The sequence below is a fragment of the Agelaius tricolor genome, unplaced genomic scaffold, assembly GCF_023055355.1.
Source record: "Agelaius tricolor isolate 1412-34295 unplaced genomic scaffold, bAgeTri1.0.p SCAF_9, whole genome shotgun sequence".
NCBI classification, from domain to species: domain Eukaryota; kingdom Metazoa; phylum Chordata; class Aves; order Passeriformes; family Icteridae; genus Agelaius; species Agelaius tricolor.
In genome coordinates this window covers 20,096,397-20,123,792 of record NW_027269269.1, presented here as the reverse complement: position 1 = coordinate 20,123,792, position 27,396 = coordinate 20,096,397, and the positions used below count along the sequence as shown (strand labels likewise).

The following is a 27,396-nucleotide window of genomic DNA, read 5'->3' as shown; positions in this document are numbered from 1 at the left end:
GCAGAGAGAGACACACGGGTGTGGGTTACAAAGTCAGGACTGTTAACTGTTTATTTTAAGCATCGTTTTCTTTTTTTTTTTTCCTCTATAAGGACATACATAACGAAGTTTATAGTTGAAGTTTACATGCATGACCTCACTCACAAATACCAGTATTGCCACCTTCTGCCGGCAACCAGACCCACTTTTAAAGACAGCACGGAACATCCGTTCAGCTCCCTGAACAGGGCATGTTTAGTGTCCTTAACAGATTTACATTCTCAAACATTTCATAGTTTATGTAGTAACAACAAGGGCACAGTGGTACTTTCAAGACTGCTCACACTTAACAACAGATGCACCATTGACTAGATTTTTTAATAGATGTGCCACAGAAATCACTTTTTGCTTTCAGAAACATGTACAACTATCATGCCTGTAGGAGATTTTTGAAAACTGCTGTTCAACAATTACAAACTTCTCATTAGGACTTGGCCCTATGCTTTAGCAGCAAAACCAGTTTAAGCCACAGAGGCTTGTATTTCCAGGAATAATTAGCAACAAATCAACGTATTTATGTGATTAATAAGTACTCTGGCTTGGCATTCCTGTCCCCTTTAACTGTTTTTCTAGGTCTGTAAATCCCTTCTTCTAACCCCAGTTGACATTCACAGTGTTGTTTCCCACAAGAGGGGGTAGTGCTTTGGTATAAGTTTTTCACATACACGAGGCTGTTAGCTACTACAGTCAGAGCTCATGAAAATCACACCCATTACCTGGCAACCCTAAGGCTTCATTAGGCAAATCAAATCAGCATTTCCTTAAGTGATGTCCCAAGCATCTCTCTTGCCTCTGTCCTATCCCACCCACCCCAAGAGATTAAGAGCACTGCAGCTCCCAGCTCTCTAACCATGCTCCAACCCAGCAGCAGGTGCTGAATTCGGTGTCTGGGGCAGGGCAGCACTCCAAGCAGCCCTTGCTTGTTTCAATTCCAGGGCCCAAGCTGGGCTGGCACTGCTGCAGGACAGGTACTGGCACTCCCCCAGGCCCCATGAGTTCAAGTGCTTACACAGTACTTCTCTTTCAGCAAAGGAGACCAGGAATTCACATTGTATTACATGTTAAAACAAGGATACTCTCTGCAATATACACACAAATTCCAGCCCATGGCATGCCATGCAAAGACATCTTTCTCACCATTAAAAAGTCCATTTATTTTAATCTGAGAGAAACAGATTTTCTACCTTTCTTCTGCAGAGCAGGCAAAAAAATTGCCCCTTCTGCCCCTGTCTCTAAACAGGAGATGCTGAATTTAACACCACGTGATAGGATAAACAACAGCTGAGTTTGAGTACTATGTTCCATGCCTTCAGACAAAAAAAGCCCACCCCGACCAGAAGCCCCCCACAAAATTCAAAAGCACATCCACCCCCAAACAAGACACACAAACTGCAGAAAGAAGCAGAATACTGAGTAATAGCTTTCTTGTGAGATCTGGGTAAGCAGACATTAGAATCACTCAGGAGTTTGTAGTTCATAAAAAGTATTTGCAATATGTAAGCCATTATCCCTTACTTTCATTTCAAAGCCAGTCACTTTCAGATGTATTGGTTTGGGTTTTTTTTCCCCTCTGGTCCAGTTTTACAATGTGATGGGGTGAAGAGGAAGGTAGCAATATGAATATAGAACAATCTCTATGCATAGGTTACAGACTTGCTTTATGCACAGTTTCCAGCAACATAATTTTTCCCTTTTGCAAATATATGGGTAAATATCAAATATTGTGGGACTATTTTATGGTAATGAACAAACAACAGAGAAAAATAATCAGGACACTGGCTATGCGGACAAGAAAACACTGACCAAAGGACAGTATATTCTCTCAATTCTGTGCAAATTCCAATAAAAACCCACGAAAAGTCCGGTTTTCTTGAGTTTAATTGGAGCTTTATTACTTAAGCTGTGACTTCAGAGTCTTCACCTTCAGCAGTTTGCAAAAAGGAGGCATACAAGAAAGGCTACAGAACTTAATGGAAGGGACTCCCTACTGAACGGGGGGAAAGAGGGCAATCCCAAGGCAGAAGAACTGGGAGCGCCAATTTGTTCTTAAGTCTCGCATGAGGACTCCTGAAAAAAGCTGATTACTTGAAGCAAATCAAGGAAATAAATTTAGAAAGCAGAACCTGGGAATAAAGTAAGCTGGAACCAGAAAGAAAAACACTGATGACAAATCGGGGACTACTGACCTGGCAGCCTCAGCTCTGTGCCTGGGAAGATCAGGGAACAGATCCTCCTGGATGCTATGCTAAGGCACATGGAGGACAGGGAGGTGACCAGGGCCAGCCAGCACAGCTTCACCAAGGGCAAGAACCATCTGAGCAGCCTAGTGGCCTTCAATGATGTAGTGACTCCATCAATGGACAAAGGAAGGGCTACAGGTGTCATTTACCTTCATTTCTGTAATTTTCCTTCTCTCTAAATTGGACAGAGGTGGATGCAGTGGGTGGACTGTTTGATGGGCAAGAAATTGGTTGCACGGTCACATCTGCAGGCTAGTGGTCAAGGGCTCAGCGTCCCAATAGACACCAGTGACAAGTGGTGTCCCTCAGGGGCCCATACTGGGACCAGAGTTACTATTACCTCTGTTAATGGATGAAGGGGTAGAGTGTACCCTCAGCAAATCTGCAGGTGACACCCTGAGGGCTGAGCAGACCCCTTGACACACCTAGAGGACAGGATGCCACCCAGAGTGACCTGAACAAGCCTGAGAAGGGGGCCCATGTGAAACTCATGAGGCTCCAAGAAGGCCAAGTGCAAGGTGTTGCACCTGGGCTGGGGCAACTCCGGTATCAATAACAGCTGGGGGATGAATAGATCCAGAGCAGCTCTGCCAAGAAGGATTTGGGGGTGCTGTTGGATTAGAGGCTGGACATGAGCTGGCAATGTGCACTCACAGCCCAGAAGCCAATTGTAACCTGGGCTGCATCCAAAGCAGTGTGGGCAGCAGGGGAAGGAGGGGATTTTCACCCTGTACTCTGGTGAGACCCCAGCTGTAACACTGCATCCACCCCTGGGGTCCCCAGTACAGGAAGGACATGGACCTTTTGGACCAAGTCCAGAGGAGCCCCACCAAGATGATCAGAGGGATGAAGCACCTCTCCTTATGAGACAAGGCTGAGAGAACTGGAATTGTTCAGCCTGGAAAAAAGAAGGCTTTGGGGTGACCAAACTGTGGCGTTCCAGTACCTTAAAGGGAGCCTACAAGAAACATGGAGAGAGACTATTTACAAGGCCAAGTAGTGACAGCACAAAGGGCAATGGCTTCAAACTGAAAAAGGGCATGTTAAGATTAGGTATTAGGATGAAATTCTTTACTCTGAGGGTGGTGAGGCACTGGAACAGGCTGCCCAGAGAATCTGTAGATGCTCCATCCCTGGAAGTGTCCAAGACCAGGCTGGATGGAGCTCTGAGCAACCTGGTCTAGTGAAGGGTGTCCCTGTCCATGACAGGGGGAGTTAGAACTAGATCTTTGAGGTCCCTTCCAACTCAAGCCATTCTATGATTCTATGAAAATGCAAATAAACCAAGCAGAGTAAATCCAGACAGAACTCAAACAGTAACAGAGGCTGAATGAATAAATAAAGTCACTAGGATTAAGCCAGATTTATGCTGCCACTCAGCTTCTTGAACAGCCACATTAAGCTGTAACTGACTGTGGCATGGTGGCTTCAGCCTCTGCTCCCTTGAAGCCACTATCCAACCAGGTAGAAAAATAAAGGTCTAATTCACTGGAAATTCTTTCATTTACAAAACTAATGGAATAGGGGTTTTCTTATGCTTCTGCTTCAACTTCTGATTTATCTTCAACTCCATTCTGCGCATCTTTCATTTCTGCATCTTCAGTGTGGCTTGTCTGAAGAGTAGCAGATGACTAAATAGAGAGACAAAGAAAATATATTAACACATTGTACAAAATTTACAAAAATTATTATTATACAAAAATATGTAGCAAAAACATTGTTTGATTTTTATTACTTGAAAAACTCATCTACCCTGCCAGACTGAATTAAGGTATTATTATCTTCAGCCAAAAGAAACCAAAAAATTTCATGCATCTAAGAAACCAGAAGCAGTGTAGAGGAGGCCAAAATATAATACTGGTGTTAGGTGGTTATGATTCTTAATGTGGCCTGCACCCACTTGCCACACAACACTTTCTTACAAGTCCTTTAAATGAAATTCATTTATGAAGCTTCTGCAGGAACTGCTTTTGCCCTGCTTCAATATTAATGTCATTAATTTTCAGCCATTGCCATGGCCTACCCTGACCCAACTTGTATGAGGCACACTAGCACTCAGGATAAGAATTATCTTTGTTGGACAACTATGTTTTGTGAAGAGACACTTCAAACTCAACAACAGTGACTTGGATGTCCTGTGCAAGAGCTAAACTGGAAGAAGATATGATCTGACAGTGTGGCTGCTCTAAAGCCCTCTCCTTGTGCATCTTCCTCATAAAAAGGTGTGGAAGGCAGAGCCATGAGGTCAGAGCTCCAAGGTCAGCTTTTACAATAGGACATAACCAGCACATCCTGATCTTACAATAATTTTCAAGTACAGTAAGGGGAGATAAAAATGTCTTGGCTTGCTCATCTCAAAACCTAGTGCAATGGAATTGCTATTCCACCTGTCAGCCCAGCATCTTAAGCCATCTGTTTTATGATAATCTTAGATGAGAACCAAACAAAAACAAGCAAAATCTTAAGCATACAATGCTGGGAGAGCAGAATGGGGAGAAGGGGAAATGGGCAGAATCCTTAAAATCTTATATCAATTTGGCTGCAACACAGAACCACATTTAAAAGAACATTCATGCATCAAAGGTCAGTTTTTCATCCTTAGAAGCATTCCACAAAACACACAAGAGTTAAGTCTTCTCTCCACAGAAGATCTGTTAGCTACCAATCCTAGGCTTAAGATAAGGTGATAAACACCCTGACCTTCAAAAACTCACACTTTACATATGTGAACATTTCAAATTAATTAAAGGAACTACTGATGCAAGAGTGGCTGCTGAATTTAACAGACTGTGTCAAGAACATCAGAACTGCAGTCCTAGCTATCTTCTTAGCAATCAGAAGACATTTAGTAAACAAACTCTCTTCTCCAGAACTTTGAGCATCTACTACACCACTACTAACAGACACTGTTGGAGCTAGAGTAAAGCAACACTATAAATGCAGTAACAGGAAAACAAGCTTTTCTTGCAAGGAAACTACCTCAAGACTTGCCCAGGGAGTAAGCATCCTTTACAGTTTATAGTTCCATCACTCCCATTTTATATAAAACCATATCCATTTAAAGCAAGCCAGATGGCTCAGAGGAAAAAAACCCAAAACCAGCACATTGCACACTTCCAAGATCATCCAACTGGTTGGGAAGAATTCACCAGGCCAGAGGCATCCAGGCCTGTATCAGCAATACTGTGTCCAGCAGGATCAGGGCAGGGATTGTCCTCCTGTACTTGGAATGGTGAGGCCACACCACAAATCCCGTGTCCAGTGTTACATGCCAAACAATAATATTCCATTTACATTTGGTTGGAGTCCAACCTAAAGGATTCTACAACTTCAAACTGATGCTATCCCAAGCAGGTAGGGAAATTGGGACTAAGTGCAATGTTTTTCCAATATCCCAAACAGTCTGTATTGCAAAGACTGTGAGTCTGCCTTTTGCCAAGAACATTACTCTATTACTCCAATTATCTGTCTTAGGAGTTGAAGAAAGCTCAGGGCTTTTGAAGTTTTAGTGGGTATTGCTTGTTTCAGCAATCTGCTCTTCCTATCTCAACAGATCCTGCTGTGTCCCACACCTAGTGGAGGAAGCTAAATTCCCAGCAGCTGTGCTAACTGTAAGGATCCTTCACAACAGAACCTGACAGCTGGCAATTAAATCCTGCCATTTCAGAAATTAAGATGCCCAACAGTGAAATAATTCTACTTTGGTTGCAGTATCTTTATATTTCTGAGGTTTTTTATTAAAAATTAAGATACTGTGTGACTTTACATCACTGTGTCTAGAAGGCCAGACAGAATACTTTCTTTTAAGCTCCAATACACAAGGACTGTTGACATCAGGCTGCTTTAGCCAGAAAGAGAGAGTGAAGCGTTTCATGTAGGAAATTGTCAGCTGACAATCTGAAATGGGTGACCTGTCAGGATACACTCATCTGAGGATATCATGCCTCTGGAAAGACTCAATGACACAGTTAACCAAAGGAAATTAATGTACCAGTATCTGGCAACTTTTTTATGTTCTCCATGCATGTTCTGGAAAGGTGAAAATAACCTCATAAAATACAAACTTCTGTACTCCCCACTGTTACTGAGGAAATTTGAGTCTGACATAAATTCCAGATTTGTCAGAGAAGTTACAGATTCATCTTGTCCTTCTAGACCATCAGATTTAAGGAAAAGAACCCCAAGGTTTTCTTAGGATATGTGATTCTCACCAGTAACCTGAAATGTTTCTTGCTAGCTAAAACAATCTTGTTAGAACCTTTATTCACATATTGCCATTATTAACTGAACTAGCATTTACTAAAATTCTAATGAAAGTTTATTAGGAAAGCCACCCACACAGGAGAGTAATGAATCTTCTGACATTCCATAATCTATCTGTGATATTTGTAATGGAGACCATCAACCACATCGTAATGTCTCCATGAGAAGCAAGATGGTGCTCAGCACCCTCTGTATGACAGACACAAGTTCTCACTAGATGGGCACCTCAGGCACAACAGTCTGTTCTTTGCAACAGGTTCTAGAGGAATAGGTGCTTTTTCCACTTCTAGAACATTGTCATGTGTCATGTTTGCACCTCATCAGTTCAACTGCCTTCTGATTAACACTGGTCTGTGGCAAATTCAGTTGAAATAGATAAAAGATTTCTGTGCAATGGTTAGTACTCCTGGTTTTCCTGCTCCAACAAGCTGGCCTAATAATTTTGACTGTTGGCATTTGGAGTTCCATCCCTGTTCTCCAAAGCAGTGTTCTACTTGAGTGTTGTCCTGCTATAATTATCTGTAATAAGAAGCAAGGTGAGTACCTAAACCACTGTTCCTTGTCTAACACATGACACCACCTCCTGTAATGTTCAGAGTAGTGTTACTTACCTTTAAGTCTTTGTCTGCAAGCCTTTGGAACATGTTGGCGTACATCTTCTTCTCCTTCTCATGCTGCTCCCGGATTTTCTGCTGACAAGTCACCAGTTGCACTTTGGCAGCTTTGTTACTTGGATAAAGTTGTATCACTTTCTGGAAATCTGCTCGGGCCAACTCAAAGTCATTGACAGCCAAGTGAGCTTCTCCACGCCGGAAAAGGCCTTTTTCATTGTTGCTATCCAGTTCTAGTGCCTGCATTCACAAAAACCAAAGCCCCATTCAGTAATTATTTTTCTTTTATAAAAATTATATGCAGTCAGAACATCAGTGACTGCTAGGAACTGTACCTTCTGATGTAGGCTTATGAGTCTTGTCAGGGCTTACTAATAAAGTCAGTGGAGTACAATAGAAGTAAGTACAAAGAAGAATGAATATAGTAGGTTATTTGACAAGAGAACCACCAAGTCTAAGATTTAGTCAGGGAGCAATCCTGCTCTTTGAAAGGCCTTTGCCAACATGACTACCTTCACCACATCTTAAGAGTTCCTTATTTCTAAATACTTGAATATTCTCAATGTAGCAGCAAGTTAGTAAAAGATGTTCAAAGGGCACTAATTATGAAAATAATCTGTTGGATATTTTTAGCACATTAAATTCCATAAAAAATTCCATACTACCCAAATGACAGCTGGTAAGAAAGACCAAACACTACATTGGCCTGTTGTCCCTAAAATGTTTAAAGCAAGACAAACTGTCAGACTGCTTGCGCAGTTTAAGAATAAATTAACTCCTACTACCTTGTTGCAGTTCTCCAAAGCCTGGGAGTATTCCTTTAGCTTGAGATGGCACATAGCTAAGTTAAGGTGGGCAGCAAGCCTCAGGCTTTTGGCTTTTGATTCCTCCTCCTCAGAGAGTCCCGACTCGTGCTCCAGCCATGACACAATCTTCTTATACTGTAATGCTGCCCGCTTGTATTTCCCCTCCTGTAAACAAGGCAGCTCAATTATCACAAAGCTCATCATAGGAACTTTTATCTCCCTCTTGTCCCTTTTGTCTGCCTTGAGCAATACATCTAAAAAACCCCATTTGATCAAAAAGTAACATCTATCATCAAAAATACTTCTAAGAGCCATTCCTACACAGGATCAGAAAATCTTTAGGAATACTTAACTGGTTCCCCACTAGAGATGGGGGTATATGGCAGCATTGATACTTCACTGAACTCCTACCTTTATATTCAACTTTTGATGCAAAAATAATGGAAGATGGGGAATTCTCAAAATGCAATACAAAGATAATAGGAAACTCTTCCTTTAGCTACTGAAATTGTTTTCAACAGCTTCTCCACACATCTCTACCCAAACGAATGTTGGTCACTCATAGCACTGTCCCACAGCAGGAACTGAAATACTGTACACCCCACAGTGTTACGTGAGGAAAGAGCAAACAGCTCTAACAGACAGCTTCCTGCAGTTAGTTCTATGGATAATCCAACCGAGTTTCTTTTTTTTTTTAAGACACATTCCCCTTCAGCTCTCCCCATAAAATTGCACAGAATACAATGAACACCACTCAGAAATTACAGAAGCTGTAAACATCATTATCAGCTCATGACACGGACCAAAAAATGCTATTATCACTTGGGTACTGTAACTTACCTTGAAGTACTGAGTGCCTCTCTCCTTCACGATAGAGCTCTGTTCCAACTTCTCATCTGTGTTCATTTCCCAGGACTCCTTAGCCTACCCAAACAGGAACAGTTCCAGTCAACTTCAATACAACTTCTAGGGAAATCAAGTAGCTATGTTGTTTCCCACTAAGAGTACGGTTGAGATAAGCCTGGCAAAGCAGAGCTTTGCACTGCTCATGGAAACCAGCCCAGAGCACAAGAGATGGCAACAGACAGGGATACAGGAAGAGTAAGGACCATTTCAGCCAAGAGCTCCCAGCATGCCAGCATCATCTCTGGCAACAGTGGCCCCCTTGTTTCACATCACCATTCAAGGATTCCATTGTCATCGTTTAAGCTGCACTCCCACTTCTTCCCCCAGCCTCGGATCTCTTTGGGATTTCATCTATTGCTCTCACCTTTTCAAAGCTTTTGAGTTTCACTTCATACTGCAGCTCTGCATCTGGAGGGATCTTAAATTTCTCATTCCCAGCACTTCCAAAACCATAGCTGTAGAATGGGGGTGGGGAGGGAGAAACAAAAATTATAAAGAAGAGAAAAGTTCAAAACTATCCATCCAGCTATACTTGCTACATAAGAAGAGGAAGACAAAAACCCCATGAAAATTTGGGATGCGCATAAATTATTATTACAAGACAAAGGCCTGAAGAATTCTAGATACAATTCTAAAATTGGCAAGGACAAGGTCAAAGAAAGTAAGAGAAAGCTAGTATTCACTACATTAATCTTTTAGCAACTCGTATTATTTTATTAGTTTTTTAGGTAACTTTAAAGGAAAAGCAAGTAATCCCTTAATCAAAAAACAGTGAAACCAAAACAACCAACTTTCAAATTGCAACTACCATATTTAATATTTATGGTCTGAAACTGAGTGTTGCATTCAGAGCACCTGTATTTTAGTTCTATTCTTAGAAAAGCAAAGAGAATAAAGACCAAGATTAGGTGAGCAGCTGTACACTTAAGACACTGCTAACCAGCTGGTAAACAAGAAATGCTTACAGAAAGGTACTGCTATGCAATTCTAGAAAGAGCTGCATATTAGTAGGAAGACCCTCTAGATCAAATTGCTTTCCTTTTCTGCTCCCATCAGGCTTAGTTACAGTTAAAAAAATAAATAAAAACTTAAATAAATTAAAGTTTAATGAAAACAATCTGTGCAACTCCACGTTTCAGATGTGTTCTCACTGTAAAGAGAAAATTCTGCCAATATCCAAGTCTACGTATGGACTGTTTTACAGTAATCAGTCATGAAGAGGGATCACAAAAATCCAAGTTTGAGAGAATGTTTTTCAAAAATATTTAGAGGTCAACATTACAGAGACTTCAGTTAATTTTTTCTGGACTGCTACTGCTTCACTATGAAGTGGCAAAGCATGATACTTCTCATACATCAAATTTTGGGACTGATCCAAGTTTTTACCACAATGCTGAAAAAAAGCTAAAAGGCATTATAATGCAATAGTTCCTTCTTGCCAGATGATTAGTATAAGCCCTTCCTGTATCAAACACCAGAAACAGCATACCTGGGCTTGAGATAGAACACAGATTCCTCTGATTTCTCCATTTTTTGAATTGCTTTCTCCAGCCCATGAGGAATATCGAAGTTTTCACCTTCTCCAATCTCAAACCGCAATTCCCGCTTGTCAAAAACACGGTCTCCGTGTCGGCCTTCAAACTGGACTGGTAACAAAAACCAGAACAGCAGAGAGAGAAATCAAAAGGCATCTATGTATGGCAGTGGGCAGGTACCCAGGAGTGCACAGGGAGTTCCATACAGGCAGGCAGCACACACACACACGTGCCAAAGCCTCCTTCTGAACAGTCTTTTCTCTTTTAGCAGCTACCTATGGCCTGGCAGCTACTGGCAGCAAATAGAATTTCTGCTGTTCAATTTAACAACCCCTCCTTTTTTGTTGTTCATTTAAGTGTTTGTTTTTTCCACTCTGACAACAAGTGCCAGAATGACTTCCCCTTTTGTTCCTCAGCACATGGAAATACTTTATGAGACTCAATCACCTTTTGTCATCAGATAAGCACTTCAACAGATTCAGTATCACCAGAAAACACAGTTGCTGCTGGAAAACGTAAACCTTACTAGAAACAGGAGAAGGAAAGCTTACTCTAGGTTGTTAAGTTACTTGGTACAGAAAAGAGAAGCCATGTATTCCTGTCCCTCAGGACATGCAGTTGTAGGCTGTGAAAAGGTTCTGTCATCCCTCACTGCAAATCCATTCACTATTTATGTAACAACACACTTACTCTCTACAAGTGCATCCTCATTGGGCCTGGAGTAGCCCTCCCCTTTTTTACGGATTCTTCGGATGATGCCACCATCTTCTTCATCAGTCAGGTCCTCCCCCTTGAACTCAAAAAGTTCTATCTGTTGAGGGAAGAAAAGCCTTGCATTTATTCTTATTAGACCAATTTAGTAACTCACAGGATTTATTCTCCAGAGATCTTTGAAACTTATAAGCCTCTGCTGCAACAAATTGTTTAGGATTTTTAAGAAATAGCGCTCAAGTAGGAGACAAGTATCCAGTCTGAATCTTCACATGCCTTTCCAAGTAAATCATAGTTTCAAGTGGGAGTACCACAATGACACAGAAAAACAGTCTAGTTACAAAAGGTATAAGTGAAGGAAAAAAAAAATCATACCCTATTTTTGAGTAAAACAATAGTGAAAACTATTCCCAAGCACAAAAAAGCAAGTCATTATAATCAGCATTGTTTAGACTACCTCATTAAAAAAAAAGTTCAGAGCTAATGCTGTGGAGGTTCCTGACACTGGACTTGAGATAACTGGAATGCAAAAGGAATTGAATATCCACCAGTACTTCCACTTTTTATTTTAATTGATACCTAAAAACAAATAATATTCTGGTCTTTCTTTTCAGTCAGTCTTAAAAAAGTAATTCCTGAACATCCTACTGATGACCATACAGGTGTGTACCTCCCACTTTTTTTCCTTTCCCCCAGCCTGAACAATACTATTCTATGGAATAATCTAGCTATTTATATTGCTCAGCAAAAGCAATCATGAGGAAGAAAAAACAAAACAACTACCAGATCAAAAAAGAAAAGAACTTCCAAATCAGAGGACATGCATTACATCTTGTCATATAAAATGCTGGTGTAACGACACAGGTACAAAAATCTCTTAAGATTTAAGAGATGTTAAGTTCTAGAGGGTCTTTTGTAATGCAACTTGTACGAAAACTTGGTATGGGGATAGGCACTTGCAAAAGAACCCTGCTGATACTGTGTGAAGTAATGTAAGTAAACCTAGGTAAAAATAAAAGAGTGGAAACTTAAAGAGACTTTAGCTGCTTGAGAGTCATACTAGCCAGAAACTATTGCAACCTAGTAAAACTTGGGAAAATTTCCTGGATCTAATTTCCAACCTACACCCCCAATCAGGACACACCCAGCACAGCTTACTTGTTGCAGCCAGTGAGCCTCAGGCTATTTTGTTAGGAAAGCACAAAACCATCACAGGCAGCTTTGGTCCTTTCCTTCCTCCCCCCTTCCCTTCAACCTAACTGCTCAGGCAGGCACGAGGGGATATCAAGACTCATGAATGAAACACTATTTTTATCTAAAAGCATACCCAGAAAATGGAGGGGCCAGACTGGCAGCATCAAGAAAAGTCCAGTGGGAAGTGAATAACCTGGGTGACCGCAGGGGACGGACTCAGGAGCAGCCTGATGGACCAAATCCCATCTTGCAGTTCATACTTTTATTTATCCCAATGTTAGGTATCACCTCTTGTTGAAGGACAATAAAAGTTTCTCTGCTTTCTGCTGGCCCTGTGCATCCTGTGTAGTAGTGCTAAGCCCTGAAGAATGCCCCACTGTGCTGCCTAGGTAGAAGGCCTCGAGCTTTTAGTTTGCATTTCAATCATCAGCTCAGCCCTGATTACAGCTGGTATCACCTGCAGAGAAGCACACAGCACTCCAACATGGGTAGTTTGATCCAATACAACTAAACCACAAATAATGTCAGATTTCTAGGTAAGAAAATGCTCTTTATGAACAGCTCTACATGACACTACTTTTCAGAAATAATGGTTTAAATTTTGATGCACTCAAAGTGAGTAAGCTGTCATCCCTTCGTGAACACTACCTGCTAGCAATATTTTTTTAATCCTTCACACAGAATATATCTTTATTCCTATTACTCAAAGGTCCATGAAAAAAAAAAAAAAAAAAGAAATGCAAATACGCTACCCAAATGCAAAGCAAATTCAATATCCAGTTATGTGAAGGCCAATGGCACCTGGCCTGTATCAGCAATGGTGTGGCCAGCAGGACCAGGGCAGTGATTGTCACTCTGTACTAGGCACTGGTGAGGCCACACCCCAAATCCTGTGTTCACAGTTTTGGGCCTTTCAGTTCAGGAAGGACATTGAGGTGCTGGAGTGTGTCCAGAGAAGGGCAACAGAGCTGGTGAAGGGTCTGGAGCCCAAGTTCCATGAGGAGCTGCTTGAGAGAGCTGGGGGTGTTTAGCCTGGAGAGAAAGAGGGGTCTTGGGGGGAACCTTCTCACTTTCTACAACTCCCTGAACAGAAGCTGTTGCCAGATGGGGTCAGTCCCTTCTGCCAAGTAACAAGTCACAGAACAGGAAGACATGGCCTCAAGGTGCACCAGGGGAGGTTTAGAATGGATATTAGCATTAGAACAGGCTGCCCAGGGAAGTGGGTGAGTCACCCTCCCCGGAGGTATCTAGGTGTAGATGCAGCACTGGGTCAGGTTAATGGTTTAGTGATGGACTTGGCAGTGCCAGATTTATGATTGGACTCAATGGTCTTGAAGGTTTTTTCCAACCTAAATGACTCTATGTATAATTTACCCTTCTTAACAGATGCTCATTGCTTCCAATAAAATCTAAACAGACTTTCAGTCTTTGAATAACTCTGTGAGCCATTTTCACCTTTCTCAGATATTAGATAAAACATTCAATCTCAGAGCAATCATCAGTTTTAAAGCTTTTCTTATGCCCCCAATTGTAGGATTCCATTCCATTGATTAAGTGCTTTAGAGCAAAGTAATTTTAAAAATGACATTCAAGAGTCTGCCTTCTCTCAGGCAGAATTTATTTTGAAACAATTGTTGGCAAATTGAACTGTTTCAACAGTAAGAAAAATCCATCCTCTTCAAACCCTGTTGAGACTGTCAGGGTATGCTCCAGAAACAGCTTTAATGTCATCCTACATGGAAAAATCAAATACAAGTCTCAGCATTCTGAGCAACCATTCTCACTTCTGAAATAACACACAAGAGACAGCTGCTGTTTCCACCCCCTTTGGGGAAGGAGGGGGAAGATGTGGGGGAAAATTGCTTTTAAGGTCAGTAGGAAATAAAATCTCTCCTCTCCTGGTGAGGCTGAGAGACACCAAGGGTAACAGGCTCCATGCTCACCAAGACATGCAGCTCATCTCCAGGAAAGCAGCTGGCCATGTGAGTTGTCAAACTGGGTTACCCAGCTGCCAAACTCAAGACTGCGAGTCTGTCACAGGCACTGAGTGAGTGCACAGGACTTCATCTCTATGGGGGCAAGACTGATCAGCGTAGCCTGGATGCACAGAGAGACTTTGGCAATGAACCAGCAATCTAAATACAAACTGGTTTTATGGTGCTTTAAGGCAGACTGAAATGCTCAGTTCTACAGAAAGAGTTCATAATTGCAGGGCTGTTCAAATATTGTATTCCAGCAGTTTACATGGGGCAATTACCTCTTTTCTCCCTGAAATAGCTCATAAGAGGTAATGTTAATGTTGTAAAGAAAATACAAGTTAGTATAAAAATATATTATTGAGGGCATTAATTGCTCTTCCTGTTGTTGAAAACATTTAATATATCATTACTCTGAGTGTTATGAAGTGATTAAAGATTTTGACCACTTGAGTCTATCACTGAAATAGTCTGCCCTCCCAGCCTGCACTTTACTGCTGCAAATCACCCAGTAACTGCAAAATTACAACTCACCACTGAAGATCATTCAAGTGTTTTAAAAAGAGAAGGGAACCCAAGCCATTACAGAGCGGTGGCAGCTAAACTAAAATTTTGTCCTTGCTACCCAAAATGGACCGTGTTATTTTCCTTAGAAAATGTAACAATCCTTTTTTGAAAGGATATTGCCTCACCCATATTTTCAAGCATACAGTTTTAGTGACCATCTCTCACTTACCTCAAAAATCAGTGTAGCATTGGGGGGTATCTTTGGAGGGCTCCCAGCTGAGCCATAGGCATATTCTGGTTTACACGTAATCCGACAGATTTCACCAATCTTCATAGTGGCCACAGCAATGTCCCATGCTTTGATCACCTCACCTGTACAAGTCAAATGCCAATCACACATGAAAGGCATGATAAGGTGAAACTGAGCATTATCATTTTTAGTATACAAAAGCTAAGGCAGCAGAAATACTGAAGAACTTGTGCTCACTCTCATTTATGTACATCAGTTTTAAGCCTAATCAAATTCCAAAGTTTCCCAGGGACCCAAATTTGGCCCAAACATTTCTTCATTCCAGGTGTAACAACTCTTTTCACAGAATAACAGAACAGAGACACCAGCTGAAGTGCTTGGCACAGTACCAAGTGTGAGGAAGTAACAATAAACTCTTCCGAGAGGAAGGCCTTAGGGTGAGAGATTGCCTGCTCCTGTTTTGAAAACAATCCAAACCAACAGCCTTTTCTGTTCATACTTTTATCAGCTGGCAAAGAACAGCACCAGTGGTAGCTAAAAGTTACACACATTTGTAACAAAAAGGGGGAAGAAAGTAGTAGCATTCCTTTGAAAGGGAAGAAAAGGGGAACAAACTCCCCTCTCTTACTGAAGCTGTCCTAATTGCTGCTCCTCTTGACTCATCAAGCAGACTTTCTATTAGTCTTGTATTAATAAGTACACTTAATATAATCTCAAATTGAAGTACAATTAATTTACCTCTTTTTAAAAAGGAGGTATTATCTATTTTTTAAAAAGAAGAAGGTAAGAAACTTCCAGGGAAGAATACATGATTGAGTAATAAGATTTTCAGAAATAATGATGCTCAGATTTTCAAAAAAAAAATATTTTGATAATGAAGAGATGCACTGCTCAAAGACTCCTATTTGGGTTAACTTGAGAATTTTGTGGAAAAGAGAGTGTGTTTCATCATAAGACAGCTGCCTCTGTGTACCCTGTCCCAGTACCTGGTCACAATTAAGCACTCCTGAACTGAGGTCTGCCCCCCAAAAGAACCCAACCAAAAAAGATGCATATTCTGGCTATTTAACTGCCCCTTATATCTACATTTCAGGACAGATTTGTTCTCCTGGAGTACTTTGTCTGAGGCCTGTGAATTCTTCAGCAGGCCTTTTAAGGGGCTACACATTCTCTCATTCACAAAAATCTCACATTCTGATGGGGCCATTCTAAGAGAATACAAGTTTAAGAGAAAACAAGTTTAAGTGGCAGTTTTGAAAAGCAATGGAGCCACACAAGGAAATCCCGTCTCGATTATTACCAAAACTGATCAGTACCAAACACATGAGATTACCTTTCCCCAAGTCAAATGAGAATTTGTCTTTTCTGTCCAGACTGGAGTCAAATTTTGTGCCATCAAGAAGCCACCCCGTGTAATGGACGGTCACCTTATCACCTATCATCGGAGACTCTGTCCCACTGCCTTCTCTCTTGACAACCTGAGGAAAACAGCAACCAGCATTAACATCACAGAAATACAGCCTGCCTGCCCACTGGACATGAATCACAAATACCTAGATATGTATTATCATCCTTGGTAGACAAAGGATTTGCAGGTCTCTTTCAGTCACCTGGAAATGGACTGGCTGTTCTTTCTGCAGATTAGCAGCGCTGCAAATGCAGAACCTCAAGATGGCTGTGCTGTGATACAAGAATTTAACAGGCAACAGTTGTGATCAGCTTACAGATCTCTGCATTAGGCAGGGTTTTTTCTTCTTTACTCAAAGCATTTGCCTCATCACCTCTCTATCATCACACCCCAGTTCAGTGTTCTAGGCAAAGCACTTAAACAAGAGAACGAGGTGGTTCTTTCCCTGCAAAGTCTTTTCCAACACGTAATCTGAAATTATTCGAGTTAAACCAGGCAGTTTAACAAAAGGTTAGCAGCATCTCACCCCAAGCAGGTTTGTTCTATCAGCCTACAGAACACCTAACACTTAAAAATTATTTATTGCAAGAATTTTGTCTCCCCACAATTCTGACAAGGATCGTCAGCACTCTTGTCTCACATACAGCTACGAGGGTTTGATTTTCTTCTTAAGGATAAGAAAATCCCCAGCTTGCCCAGCAAGACAGGTATTAAATAAATCTATACTATCCAGAAAGTGGGGACAATCTCTCTGGTGTTCATCTGAAGCATATATAAAATCAGAGAATAATAGTGACGTATCTCACAGGCAAGGATATGAGAGGCCTTGCCCATAACAGGATTCCTGAAAATTTGAATTTTAAATTTTTCCCAATATAGATTGAAACCAGCTAGCCCTTAGCCAAAGTTCTGCATTATCTTAGCCAGGCAAAAGGGGACCAATGGAGGACCCTATTTACTTGCATCATGGAGACCTGGAAAACATTCTGTTATAGAAGATAAACATCTATTCAAGGGCAGTTACAGGGCATCCCTCCTTTAAATGTCGTGTTTCTGTATCAATCATGTTTTTCACTGAATGAGGCAGACCTTTGGGAGTCTCCTTCACAAATTTCAGTTTCCTGCAACTCACCACTGTCAATCTCCCACCTGGCCTCCCACCATCCCTGCAACTGACTACCCAGCTGAAATGCCAGGATCCTCCATCCAAAACCAAAGCTTCACCACCGACAGCTTCTGTCAGACTAACAAGCTGAGAGCACCTCACTGAAAGCCTGAAACAAAAAATACCCCCACAAACAAACAAAACCTAGAAAAATTCCTGGCTGCTTGTTTTATAAGGAAAGGATGCTCAACATGAAAAGGGATGCCTGACCTCGTACAGCACATCATCCCTTTGACACTGCACCACCACCACGGCCTTTATTAGCATTACAAAACCAATCTGTCGCTGTCCCCCCAAGGAAGGCAAAAGTTCAAGCAACCACTCTCACAGAGATAAGGAAACAGAGAAGTATGAGAAAAGCACATGAACCAGGTAAGCAACCTGACCTACATCATGCTTAGCAGATGCAATTTGCAAATCTGCATAAAGTAGATGCAAACCAGCACTTGAAAGCAGCCAGTCTGATGTAATTTTGAAAAACTAACTGCATTTAATGGAAATTTACTGAACTTTACCAAATGCTATATTCTTGTAGTGCCATATCAAGGTATTCTACAGTAACAAATATCTCATTTTCATTATTGATACAGTTTATTCTTTTGCATTTGTTCCATTTTGAAGAGACTGAAGTTTCACTTGTGAATATGGAAATACTATTTTCTGTAAGGTTTGCATTTCCTTTTCAAATGAAGAAACAGCAAACGGCTTATTTCCAAACTTAATTACTTATTCTAGGAATTGTGCAAGTATATTCAGCAATATCAGGTTAAAAACTGTGGATTCTATTCTGATATACAGCTAATGAGCAAATAAACACGCTCCTGGAATCACTGCAACAATACCAGTACAAAATTGGTGTAGGTTAGTTCAGAGCTAGACGCTTGATTTCAGCAGATGCATTTTGCACTCCAGCAATTACGTAAAAATAAAATCTATGAAGGCTGGACTTTGTGACCTCTACGGTATTTTACTTATCATGTCACAATCTCAATTTTTGTGATTTTCACAACCTCACTTCATTTGCTCGTGTTTTCTACTCCCCTCCTCAAAACAAACAAACAAAAAACTCCAAAAAAAAACAACCCATAAAACACCTGCTGCTTCTTCATAATCAAAAAGTAGGTACTGCATGAATCGGGCAGACCCCCACTGCCCTTCTACCACGCTCAAGGCATCTGGGCTGTGGGAGACCTGGGCAGCCATGCAGATGAGAACTCTGACCTGATACTGTACTATGTGCAAAACCCAAAAATTCTCACCTAAACATGCTAGCAGGAAATACGGAAAAGCAGAAATATAGCAGCCAACATCTTCAATCTGTTCCCTTAATACCCTCCTGAACGGGAGACAGCGCCTCCATAATGAACCCAGAATTTAGAAGGCTTTAAAGGTTAAACCCAGAATTTTGCCTTTGCTATGGCACCCCTTTCTCCTCCTGAACACCCTAACTTCGAAATTTTACTGCGGCTGAACACGCTTCTAAATAATCGCTGAAGTTTTTAGCAGAGCCTAAGGAAGTTTCTAGAGATATGGAAATAGGCAACGTCTGACAGAGGAAGTTCGCACAACTCCCCCTCACGGTATAAATCCCGCTGCCCTTATCGCCTGCCTTCCCAGTACAAAGGAGAGCAGCCGCTCCGCCTCGGCCGCGCCGGGGATCTGCCCGGTGCCCTGCCCGGCCGCCTGGGGACCTGCCCGGCCGCCGGGCCAGCAGCACCGAGGGGCGGCCAGGCCGCTCCGAGCGCCGGACTGCGCACCCCGGGCCTGGGGGCGGCCCGGAGCCCGCGCCCGGGCCTGAGGGGAGTCGGGCCGGGCACGGCGGGGACGGGCACCGAGCGCACGTGCCCCGCCGGGGCTCCATCTTTAATTCCCGGCCCGGACACGTGCTGGGGGGCGGGGATGGACCCGGACCCCCACAAGCCACGCTGCGAGCCGGACAGAGAGCCCGGCCCGCCGCCCCTCCCGCATCTCCACCTAAACGGCGGAGGAAAGCCCAAAGGCAGGGGAAGCGCCTTTTCGCTGCACAGCCCCCCCGTGGCCCCGAGCTCTCCCGGCGGGCAGCCCGGGCTCTGGCTCGCCCCAGGAGGAGCGGGGAGCCCCCGCAGCCAGCCGGGCAGCGCTTGCGCAGCCAGGGCGCGCTCCCGCCCTCCGCTGCTGTTGTTTAATCGCCCGCGCTGCGCCAGCCCTGCCTGGATACCCGGGGACCGCCTCGTCCCCTTCCCCCGCGGGGCACACAATGGGCCCGCTAGGGCCAAGGGGCGCCCGGGGAGCACCCGCTCGCAGGCTAAGAGGAATGCCCCCACTCCCCACCGGCACGGCGACCCCTCCGAGCTAGTGCAGAGGGTGGGGATGGGGAACAGCCGCCCTGTACCTTGAGGACACCCTCATCCTGCTTGGGAGTGATGTCCACCCCTTCCAGGGGAGCCCCGTCCGCTTTCATCTCCTCCGCCGTCATGCCGCCTGCCGCTGCCACCTCTGCGCAAGAAAGGGCCGCCTGGTGGGCTCAGTGCTGCGCTGAGCACCGGGACGAGGCTGCGATAGCGCCTGGCTGCGCCTCCGGCTCCGGGCAGCGCGGGTGGGGGTGGACGCCGCACGCCTCCTTCCCTGCTGCTCTCGCCGCAGCGCCGGCCCCTGCTCGGCGAGGAGGAGGAAGGGGAGGGGAGAGGGAGGGACCGAGAAGTTTCTAGAGCTGCTGCCGCAAAGCGCCCGGCCGTGCCAGGGGCCGGGGTGAAATTGTGCGTCGCCCCCGGGGGCGGAGAGGACGGCGGGGGTAAGGCAGTCGCCTGGCCGCGTTATACTCCGGGGTGGCGGGGGCGAAGGAGAAGAAGAGGAGGAGGAAGAAGAAGAGCAGCTTATTCGTGAGAGGAGGGAGGGCGCGCTTTTACAGCGCCGAGCTTGCAGGGCAGGTGCGCCCGCCTCTTGCTGGTGATGCAGGGGAGCCCGGCCCGGCAGTGAGGAGGAGCTGCTGCGTCTTGCCCTGGGGAAGCTTTACTGTAAGCTGCACTTATAATAAAAGTAACCCGTCTGACCCCTCAGTTTCAGCAACCCTGTGCAGATGCATGGCGTATATTCTTTTTGCCCACCACGCAGGTAGTCCCGGGAAAGGTAGTACCAGTGGGCACGGAAGCACCGAGCCGACAGCGAGCGTGCATCCCGGGGAGCTCGGGCATCCCTTGATTGGGCTCCCATTAGGAGCCGTGTGCTTGAAAGCCATTTGTTACCCAGGACCAGGAAAGGTAAAGATATGCTTAGGACACAGAGTGCAAGCTCTGTGGCTTGCCTTTCTGTATCTGTCCAGATAAAATAGCACCAATTTGCGCGTCAGCCTGCTGTTGGAGTATTTAAGGATGCATAAATAGGAATAGGTGCTCCCTCTTAATATGAAGAACAAGTGCGAATGTGCAGGAATTAGCAGATGAGTCTAATTCTGGGTTACTCAGCATCTGTACGTGCCTCCTGGATGGTATGGTACATTCGGCCAAATCATTTGCAAAATCCAATTTTCAAAATCAGACTAGAATCGTATCCATCACCTTCGCCATAAATAAGGAAAGCAAAAGTGTTAACTGGGTTCAACCTTCCACTGCAAGCCTTGAACACTCGCCCCCCCCCCCCCCCCCCCCCCCCAGGCCGCGCAGCTGCAGCATTGCCCACTCCTCGCCTAGGGAGGCACCTTTCCCGGCTGTTCTTGAACTTTCCTTCCCGCCCGCTCCCTCGGCTTTCCCGGTGGGTGCTGGGCGCGGGGCTGGCGCGGCTCAGCGCAGCTCCGCCCGCCGCTCCCGGGCAGCGCCGGGGCCGCTCCCGAGCAGCGGGAGCCGTGCGGAGCCGCCGCCTCTGCTGCGCCCGCCGCGCTTGGTGCTCGCTGTGCAGCGTGATGCTTGAGCCTTCTGTAACAAAAGCGGTGACTGAAGGGGAAAGGGGGCTCGCAGTGTCCCCCAGCTGCCTTTCCAAGCCGCATTGCCGTCTCCAGTGCAAATCCCTGGAGTGGGAGCTTGCTCTGTGAGGAGGGTACAGGCTGCTTCTGACCTGCTGTTCTGTGCCGGTTCCAAAGGAAAGGAGTAGCAAAAGAGACTAAAAGAACCTGAAGTTACTCTGGCAGCTGGGTGTAAACTGCAAAATCTACAGGTTTCCCCTGAGAAAGAACACGCTTTTCAACCCCATGCAAACGTACACTTTAGTTTACTTTCAATCTAAATAAGAAGGGAGAAGACAGAGAAGGAGAGGGTTGTGGTTTCTGTGTGCGATTGGTCTGGAAACTTCTAACTGCTCACAATTTGCAATTTAACATGGATGAGTTATTTGATTGCAGATTAGATCTGTAGGAGGTACAAAGCTGGTTCTGTGCATAGACTCTGGACCTTGATACACTGAGGAACACGGAGAGAAGCATCTAAGTTGGTTCTAGTCCAGCAGGTCTAGCAGGTCTTGTTGCAGGAAGCACAGCAAAAACACACGAGATAATTCTTCATCTAATGAGTCTGTAGGGTGCTAAATTTACAATCTCCAGTCAGCATTAGCACACAAGTTCTCCTACGCTCTCAATCCATCTGACATCTTTTTTTCATCTACTTCTAATAATAAACCAGCTATGTGTTGGTTTAAAATAAATCTTTGCAGGTCATTCTGTCTTACACTTGGCAATGAAGTTTCTCTTTGGTACTGGTACTTTTTCAGCTGCATGTTTTTTATTTCATAATCCAGCATTTGAAAATTGCAGTATGTGTAATTGGTGCCAAATTATCTACAACTGCCAAACATGCTAGAAACAAGTTTGATAACGTGATAAGTAGTAGAAGGGAAAGGAGATCTTTTAGTGGAGATCATTTACAGATGTTATACAGCTCATATTTCCAGCCATCCCCTAGTTTTCAACATAGTAGTGCAAGCCCTTACATAAGTAATTTAAACCAAGTACTGCAAGTTAAGTTCCTTAGTAACTTTCCAAAGACTCTTTAGATACTGTTTGAGGCCTCCCTGACAGGCTGTATGTGGAGGGCTTTATGGAAAAGGGGACAGAGACAGCAGCAAAACAACAGTGAGTGTCTGGGGTGATGTCAATGCCATAATGCTTCCAGTAGGGTGTGGATGGAGGGAAGGCACGTCAGAACAGTCTCTTGTCAAGCCTCTTCTAAGGCTTGCTTATAGTACCACAGCATTGTAAAGGCACCTCATGTCAGGCCTGTTCTCAGAAGATACATTGCAGACACAAAGGAAAGATTTCAGAACTTGATGGGTACGCTTAGGTGAAGGGAAAATGAAAATTTTGGCTATAGCTTTCAGGCAGAGCGGAAGACAAGTGAGATGATTGCCTAAGGCATCAGAGAACATTCCAAGCAGTAAAATGTCCTGAAAAAACAACAAATTCCAGCAAGAGTCTGGAACAACCTCCCAGGACATGAAGCCAACCTAAAGCTGGTCAGCAACATGCTAGATTTAGGAATAGGTTTATGTAAAGACTTGCTGAAGGTAACAAGGCTTGGACTTAAAACATAGAAGATGCCATAGGACAACACAGCTCAGACATAGCTTTATCAAACAGGTCCTGCACAGGCAAGGGTGACTCAAGGTGGGATGCCAAGGACTCAAGGGACTCCTAAAGCCCATCGGGAAGGGAGGACCTGTCACGGGGTTGGCTTCCCAGGTGTGCCATGGCTGGACTCACTGTAGTGTGGGGGTTGACCAAAGCCCCACTGTGACATGCTGTGGCCTGGAAGTTCACTTGCCCAGCTGTGTTGATGATGCTGGCATGGCAGACTCCCGGAACCAGGAAAAGAAGTGAGGAATGCGTGTCTGTACAAGCTCCAAGATGACATTTCATGATAACGGCAAACACAGTAACCAAAAAAGGAATGACCCTGACTATTACTTTGTGATTGGAACAGGAACTGAAACCACACTCATCAAGAGCACTGGATTCATGCTTGATTGGCTTGAAAGGGCTGAGCACAGGGTGTAAGAAAGAAATAGAGGCAGAAGCCACATACTCTGTGTTGACTGGCACTGGCCACCAGCTGGCAGGTGGACAGACAGCCAGACATCAGCAGGGACACCCTGATGCCACCTGCCAGGGAACACAAAATCCAGCCCAGCATGGCTTGAGTGTGGTGAAGACTTTCCTGGGGAAGCTAGTACAAATAAGATAGCTCATACACCATGGGCAAAAGCGATAATTTGTGCACCCATGTTATTTAAAGTAAGGCTTTAAAACATTGATTGATTGATTGATTGTTACAAAGGATTAAGTAAACTTGTTCTTTTTTTTTTTTTTTTACTTGGCATACATTTCTTCTGAGGGATTGTTTGGTTGCTGTCAAAATCCCAAGGAAACCCCAGATGCTCATCTGTTGGTGTGTCACACTTATACTGAGCTGGAAAAGAATGTGACTTAATAGATCAGGGACAGCTTTAATTATTTCTGCTTGCTGCATCATAAAAAATAATGGTAATAAGGAGGAAGCAATGCTCAGTTTATAGAATTGCACATTTTTTTGTTGCAATAAGCAGTGCTGCCATTGAAGTCTGCAATAGAGCACAAACCTTCATCAGTCTGACCCTACACTTGAATTTTGTGTGACATGTGACAAGTGATAGATTATTAAGCTGCCCGTCACCTGAGTTATGCCCTGCCTGTTCCTCAGTCTCAGCTTCACTGAGCTGTCCCAGTATCCCTGCTTTCCCTTCCTCCCCAACAGGATATAGCACATCAAGTTCTGTGCTATCCTTTTGGTTTGGGAGGGATAAAGTTGTTGTTTTTCCATATTCATGACCGCATCACTGCGGGCTGCAGTGGATTGACACGGCCTGCACACAAAGACCATCAGACCTCTCTCTTTTCTGCTCCTTTTCAGCTGGAAGGGGTGGTGTTCCCTCATCCCCTGCTTTACAACCGAGCAACATTTACAGGGGAGGGATCTGAGCTGTTACTCAGCAGGCATGCAAATGAGACTCAACCCTTCCAGCGCCAGGCTGGAAAGGGCTCTGTGTCTGCATTTCCCGGGGATTTCTGTGCTGCTCAGCTCCCTGTTCACCAACAGATGTCAACGCTTTTCTAAAATTACAGATCGTAGGACTCACAATTAGGCAAGGTCTCACTTTAAAAAAATTGTTCTCTAGTAAGGTGATTTCTTCTGTGCTTCTGTACCTTGATTTCTATTATTTGGTGATTTCATCTATGTGATATATGCTGTCCTTTTTAGATTCCAGGTAAATATTTTCAATAAGACTAAACAGCACTTGTTTGTATAGGCATCTCTTCTGATTCAGTCTATCCTTGTCTTTACCAATTATAGCTCATTAGCTAACTTTCAACTCACAGAAATTTAGTAGAATGAATTATAATTAAGATGTTGTATACCTTTCCAAATGCACTGATCATGTTTAATCAGTTGCTTTCCTTTTGTTCTTTCCTTGCCTTGAAAGAAATTAAGATTACTGGACAAATGTATGTTTAGACATTCACATTTTCTATTTCTTTGCATCTCATTAGCCAGTGAGTGTACCCTTACACTGGTGTGCATGGTAACACCACCAGAAAGGATGGGCAATTCATGTTGTTTTTTTCCTCAGACCACTGCAACATTTTACTAGGCTTGGAAATTGTAATGTTTTACAATCTATTGCTCTGAAGTGCCACATGAAAATAATACAAATAACACATGGTAATTGCCTAATTGATTGTGTAGCACTTTTACTAAAAAATACATTTTTTAGACTTTATCAATTTTCAGTATGTTTCCTAATAATTCTTAGGCCTGTCATTGTTAAAAATAAATACCTGCAGTAGCTTCCTTTGGTGATTGCTATCTTGATCTAATTTTAGAGTTCTCATTAATTTGCAACCAAATCTACTTTTTCTTTGTCTCTCCTTCCTTTAGACATATTTAACTTTGTTTTTTCTACTTTTATTATGTAACTCTAGAAAGGTTTTCTTAATGTTTTTTTTCCTAATTTTGTGTTTCCCATGCAAGTTTTCTTGCTTGGCTTCCTCCCCCTTCCCCATCCCTTTTATCTGGCTGTGTCAGAAGAAGGTCAGATTGGATGTGTGGACTGTTACAGTGTCTCATTAATGTTACCATAAAAAATTTCTTCCTTATAGCCAAATCTGGGAAATCCAAATCTACCCTCTTTCAGTTTAAAACCTTGTTGCTGATGAACAGACAATGAAAATAAGTATTTTTGTGTCTTCAGCAAATGCCGAACATCATAATTCCTCTCCTTGCTCAATTTGTTGATAAAGATGGGAAGAAGCAAGAGTCCACCAATTCCTTACTGCTTACAGACTTTGCAGTATTGCTGATTCTTAGTTACTGTGCAGACAGCTAGATTGAAAATCTGAAATAGAGGAAAGACTGGAAAACCCATGGGCTCACCTAATGAGGAAGAACAGCCACATCCCTAGAAATGGTGTGTCCCACTCACTTAGGCTTACCTGTTGTTAACAGGTGAGACATCTCAGTGCCTGTCTTGCCTCTTTTGTCCTATACTTCACCAATACTGCACAATCCCATAATTTTTACTCATGGAAGTCCTCCCATATTTTGTGGGGACCTTGAAGACTTGCCCAAAAGCAACTGACCACTTAAAACACAAAATCTATTCCCATATTCACCCTCAGAACTCGCCCAGGTCCTCTGTCTCACAGATACTCTTCCTGAGTAGACCAAGGGGTATGCCTTCCTTTGAATCATATCTCTTTTGCCTGTGTGTGGTGGCTTTTGGACAGCAGATGATGGAATCTTAAGTTTGCATTTAATGAAATCCCATTAACTTCCCATCACATTTTTGTCCCTTTTCCAGAGACAGAAAAAAGACTGGGATAGATTTAGTCCTCTGGCAGGGTTTATAAATGTTTGCTTCAATACCTACTCTCATAGTATTCTCAGCTCTACAGGGAGGAGGAACTCTCTGGAGGTGAGAGGTGGAAGGTGCAGGAGGGAAGACAAGGAATTCAGAATCTTTGTCTTGAGACACTGTCATGGAGAATTTTTGCTTCCACATTCAGAGGGGACGCAGCTAGGAGCCAAGATCTTCCTTCTGTATGGGCCCAGGTCTAGTGGTTGTTTCCTCCTAATTGATGTGAGAGACAGCCAGCCAGCTCAGTCTTCTGCAGCTTCCTTCAATTTTTGTTAGACATGTATGTTCTCTGTTCCTGCTGAGTCTTCTCCCTTCTCTCTCTAGATAGAGGAGATCATCTGTAGTTGTGTCTGCTCGGGGTCTAATATGTGCACTTCTTCCCTCCACTCTGAAATGCTTCACACAATTTAAATGGAGAAATTGTGATTACATAGGAATTGGGAATTCTGTTATATGGTCTCAATTGCTTTCAGTCAAGAGAGTTAACATCCTTTCCAAAATAGCCACTCCTTGTTCTGGATAAACGCCAGGGAGCAGGAGTGTTCCTAGGTTGAGAGCGTAGGATGTTAGCTTTCAGATCCTGTGATAAGAAAGGTGGGAGCTAAGAAGTTTGCTGATTTTACATCAAACCTAGTCCTGTGGTTTGTCCCCATGTAGAATGACTGAGGGACAATCCCAAGCACAAATACAGCCTGGGTGGAGAATTAATTGAGAGCAGCCCTGCCAAGGAGGACTTGAGGGTGTTGGTTTGACCAGAAGTCTGACATGACCTGGCAATGTACATTCACAGCCTAGAAAACCAACTGTGCCTTGGGCTGCATCCAGAGCAGCATGAACAGCAGGGCAAGGGAGGGGATTCTGCTCCTCTGCTCTTGTGAGATCCTACCTGGGGTGATGCATCCAGCTCTGGGTTTCCTAGTAGAAGGAAAACA

General features: G+C 43.6%; 2 protein-coding genes across 5 annotated transcripts in view; one reads left to right on the top strand and one right to left on the bottom strand.

Moving 5' to 3' along the window:
- Positions 1–21: 21 nt before the first annotated feature.
- Positions 22–20,230, bottom strand: FKBP4 (FKBP prolyl isomerase 4). The gene is made up of 10 exons (XM_071433021.1): positions 19,983–20,230; positions 16,372–16,516; positions 15,018–15,160; positions 11,091–11,211; positions 10,355–10,511; positions 9,230–9,320; positions 8,800–8,883; positions 7,939–8,124; positions 7,154–7,393; positions 22–3,910 (listed from the first exon to the last, which is right to left on the bottom strand). Exons 1-10 carry the CDS (start codon positions 20,064–20,066, stop codon positions 3,812–3,814), a joined length of 1,350 nt encoding a protein of 449 aa, XP_071289122.1. The 5' UTR covers positions 20,067–20,230; the 3' UTR covers positions 22–3,811.
- A 54-nt stretch (positions 20,231–20,284) lies between these two features.
- TCAF2 (TRPM8 channel associated factor 2) overlaps positions 20,285–27,396 on the top strand; it is a 30,502-nt gene continuing 23,390 nt past the window's right edge. For 2 of the 4 annotated variants that reach the window (XM_071433019.1, XM_071433016.1), the window contains exons 1-2: positions 20,430–20,604; positions 20,702–20,847. The gene's annotated coding sequence lies outside the window, so the exon portion shown is untranslated. Of the gene's footprint in view, positions 20,382–20,429; positions 20,605–20,701; positions 20,848–27,396 lie in introns of those variants that run through there. The other 2 variants (XM_071433018.1, XM_071433017.1) reach the window with 2 other exon arrangements.

Coding starts and splice junctions, on each gene's coding strand:
- FKBP4 (XM_071433021.1), bottom strand. CDS start 20,066: ATGACGGCGGAGGAGATGAAAGCGGACGGGGCTCCCCTGGAAGGGGTG. Junction 15,161..16,371: donor CTCATTTGACTTGGGGAAAG/GTAATCTCATGT, acceptor TGACTTGTACAG/GTGAGGTGATCAAAGCATGG. Junction 9,321..10,354: donor GTGTTCTATCTCAAGCCCAG/GTATGCTGTTTC, acceptor CCCATTCTACAG/CTATGGTTTTGGAAGTGCTG.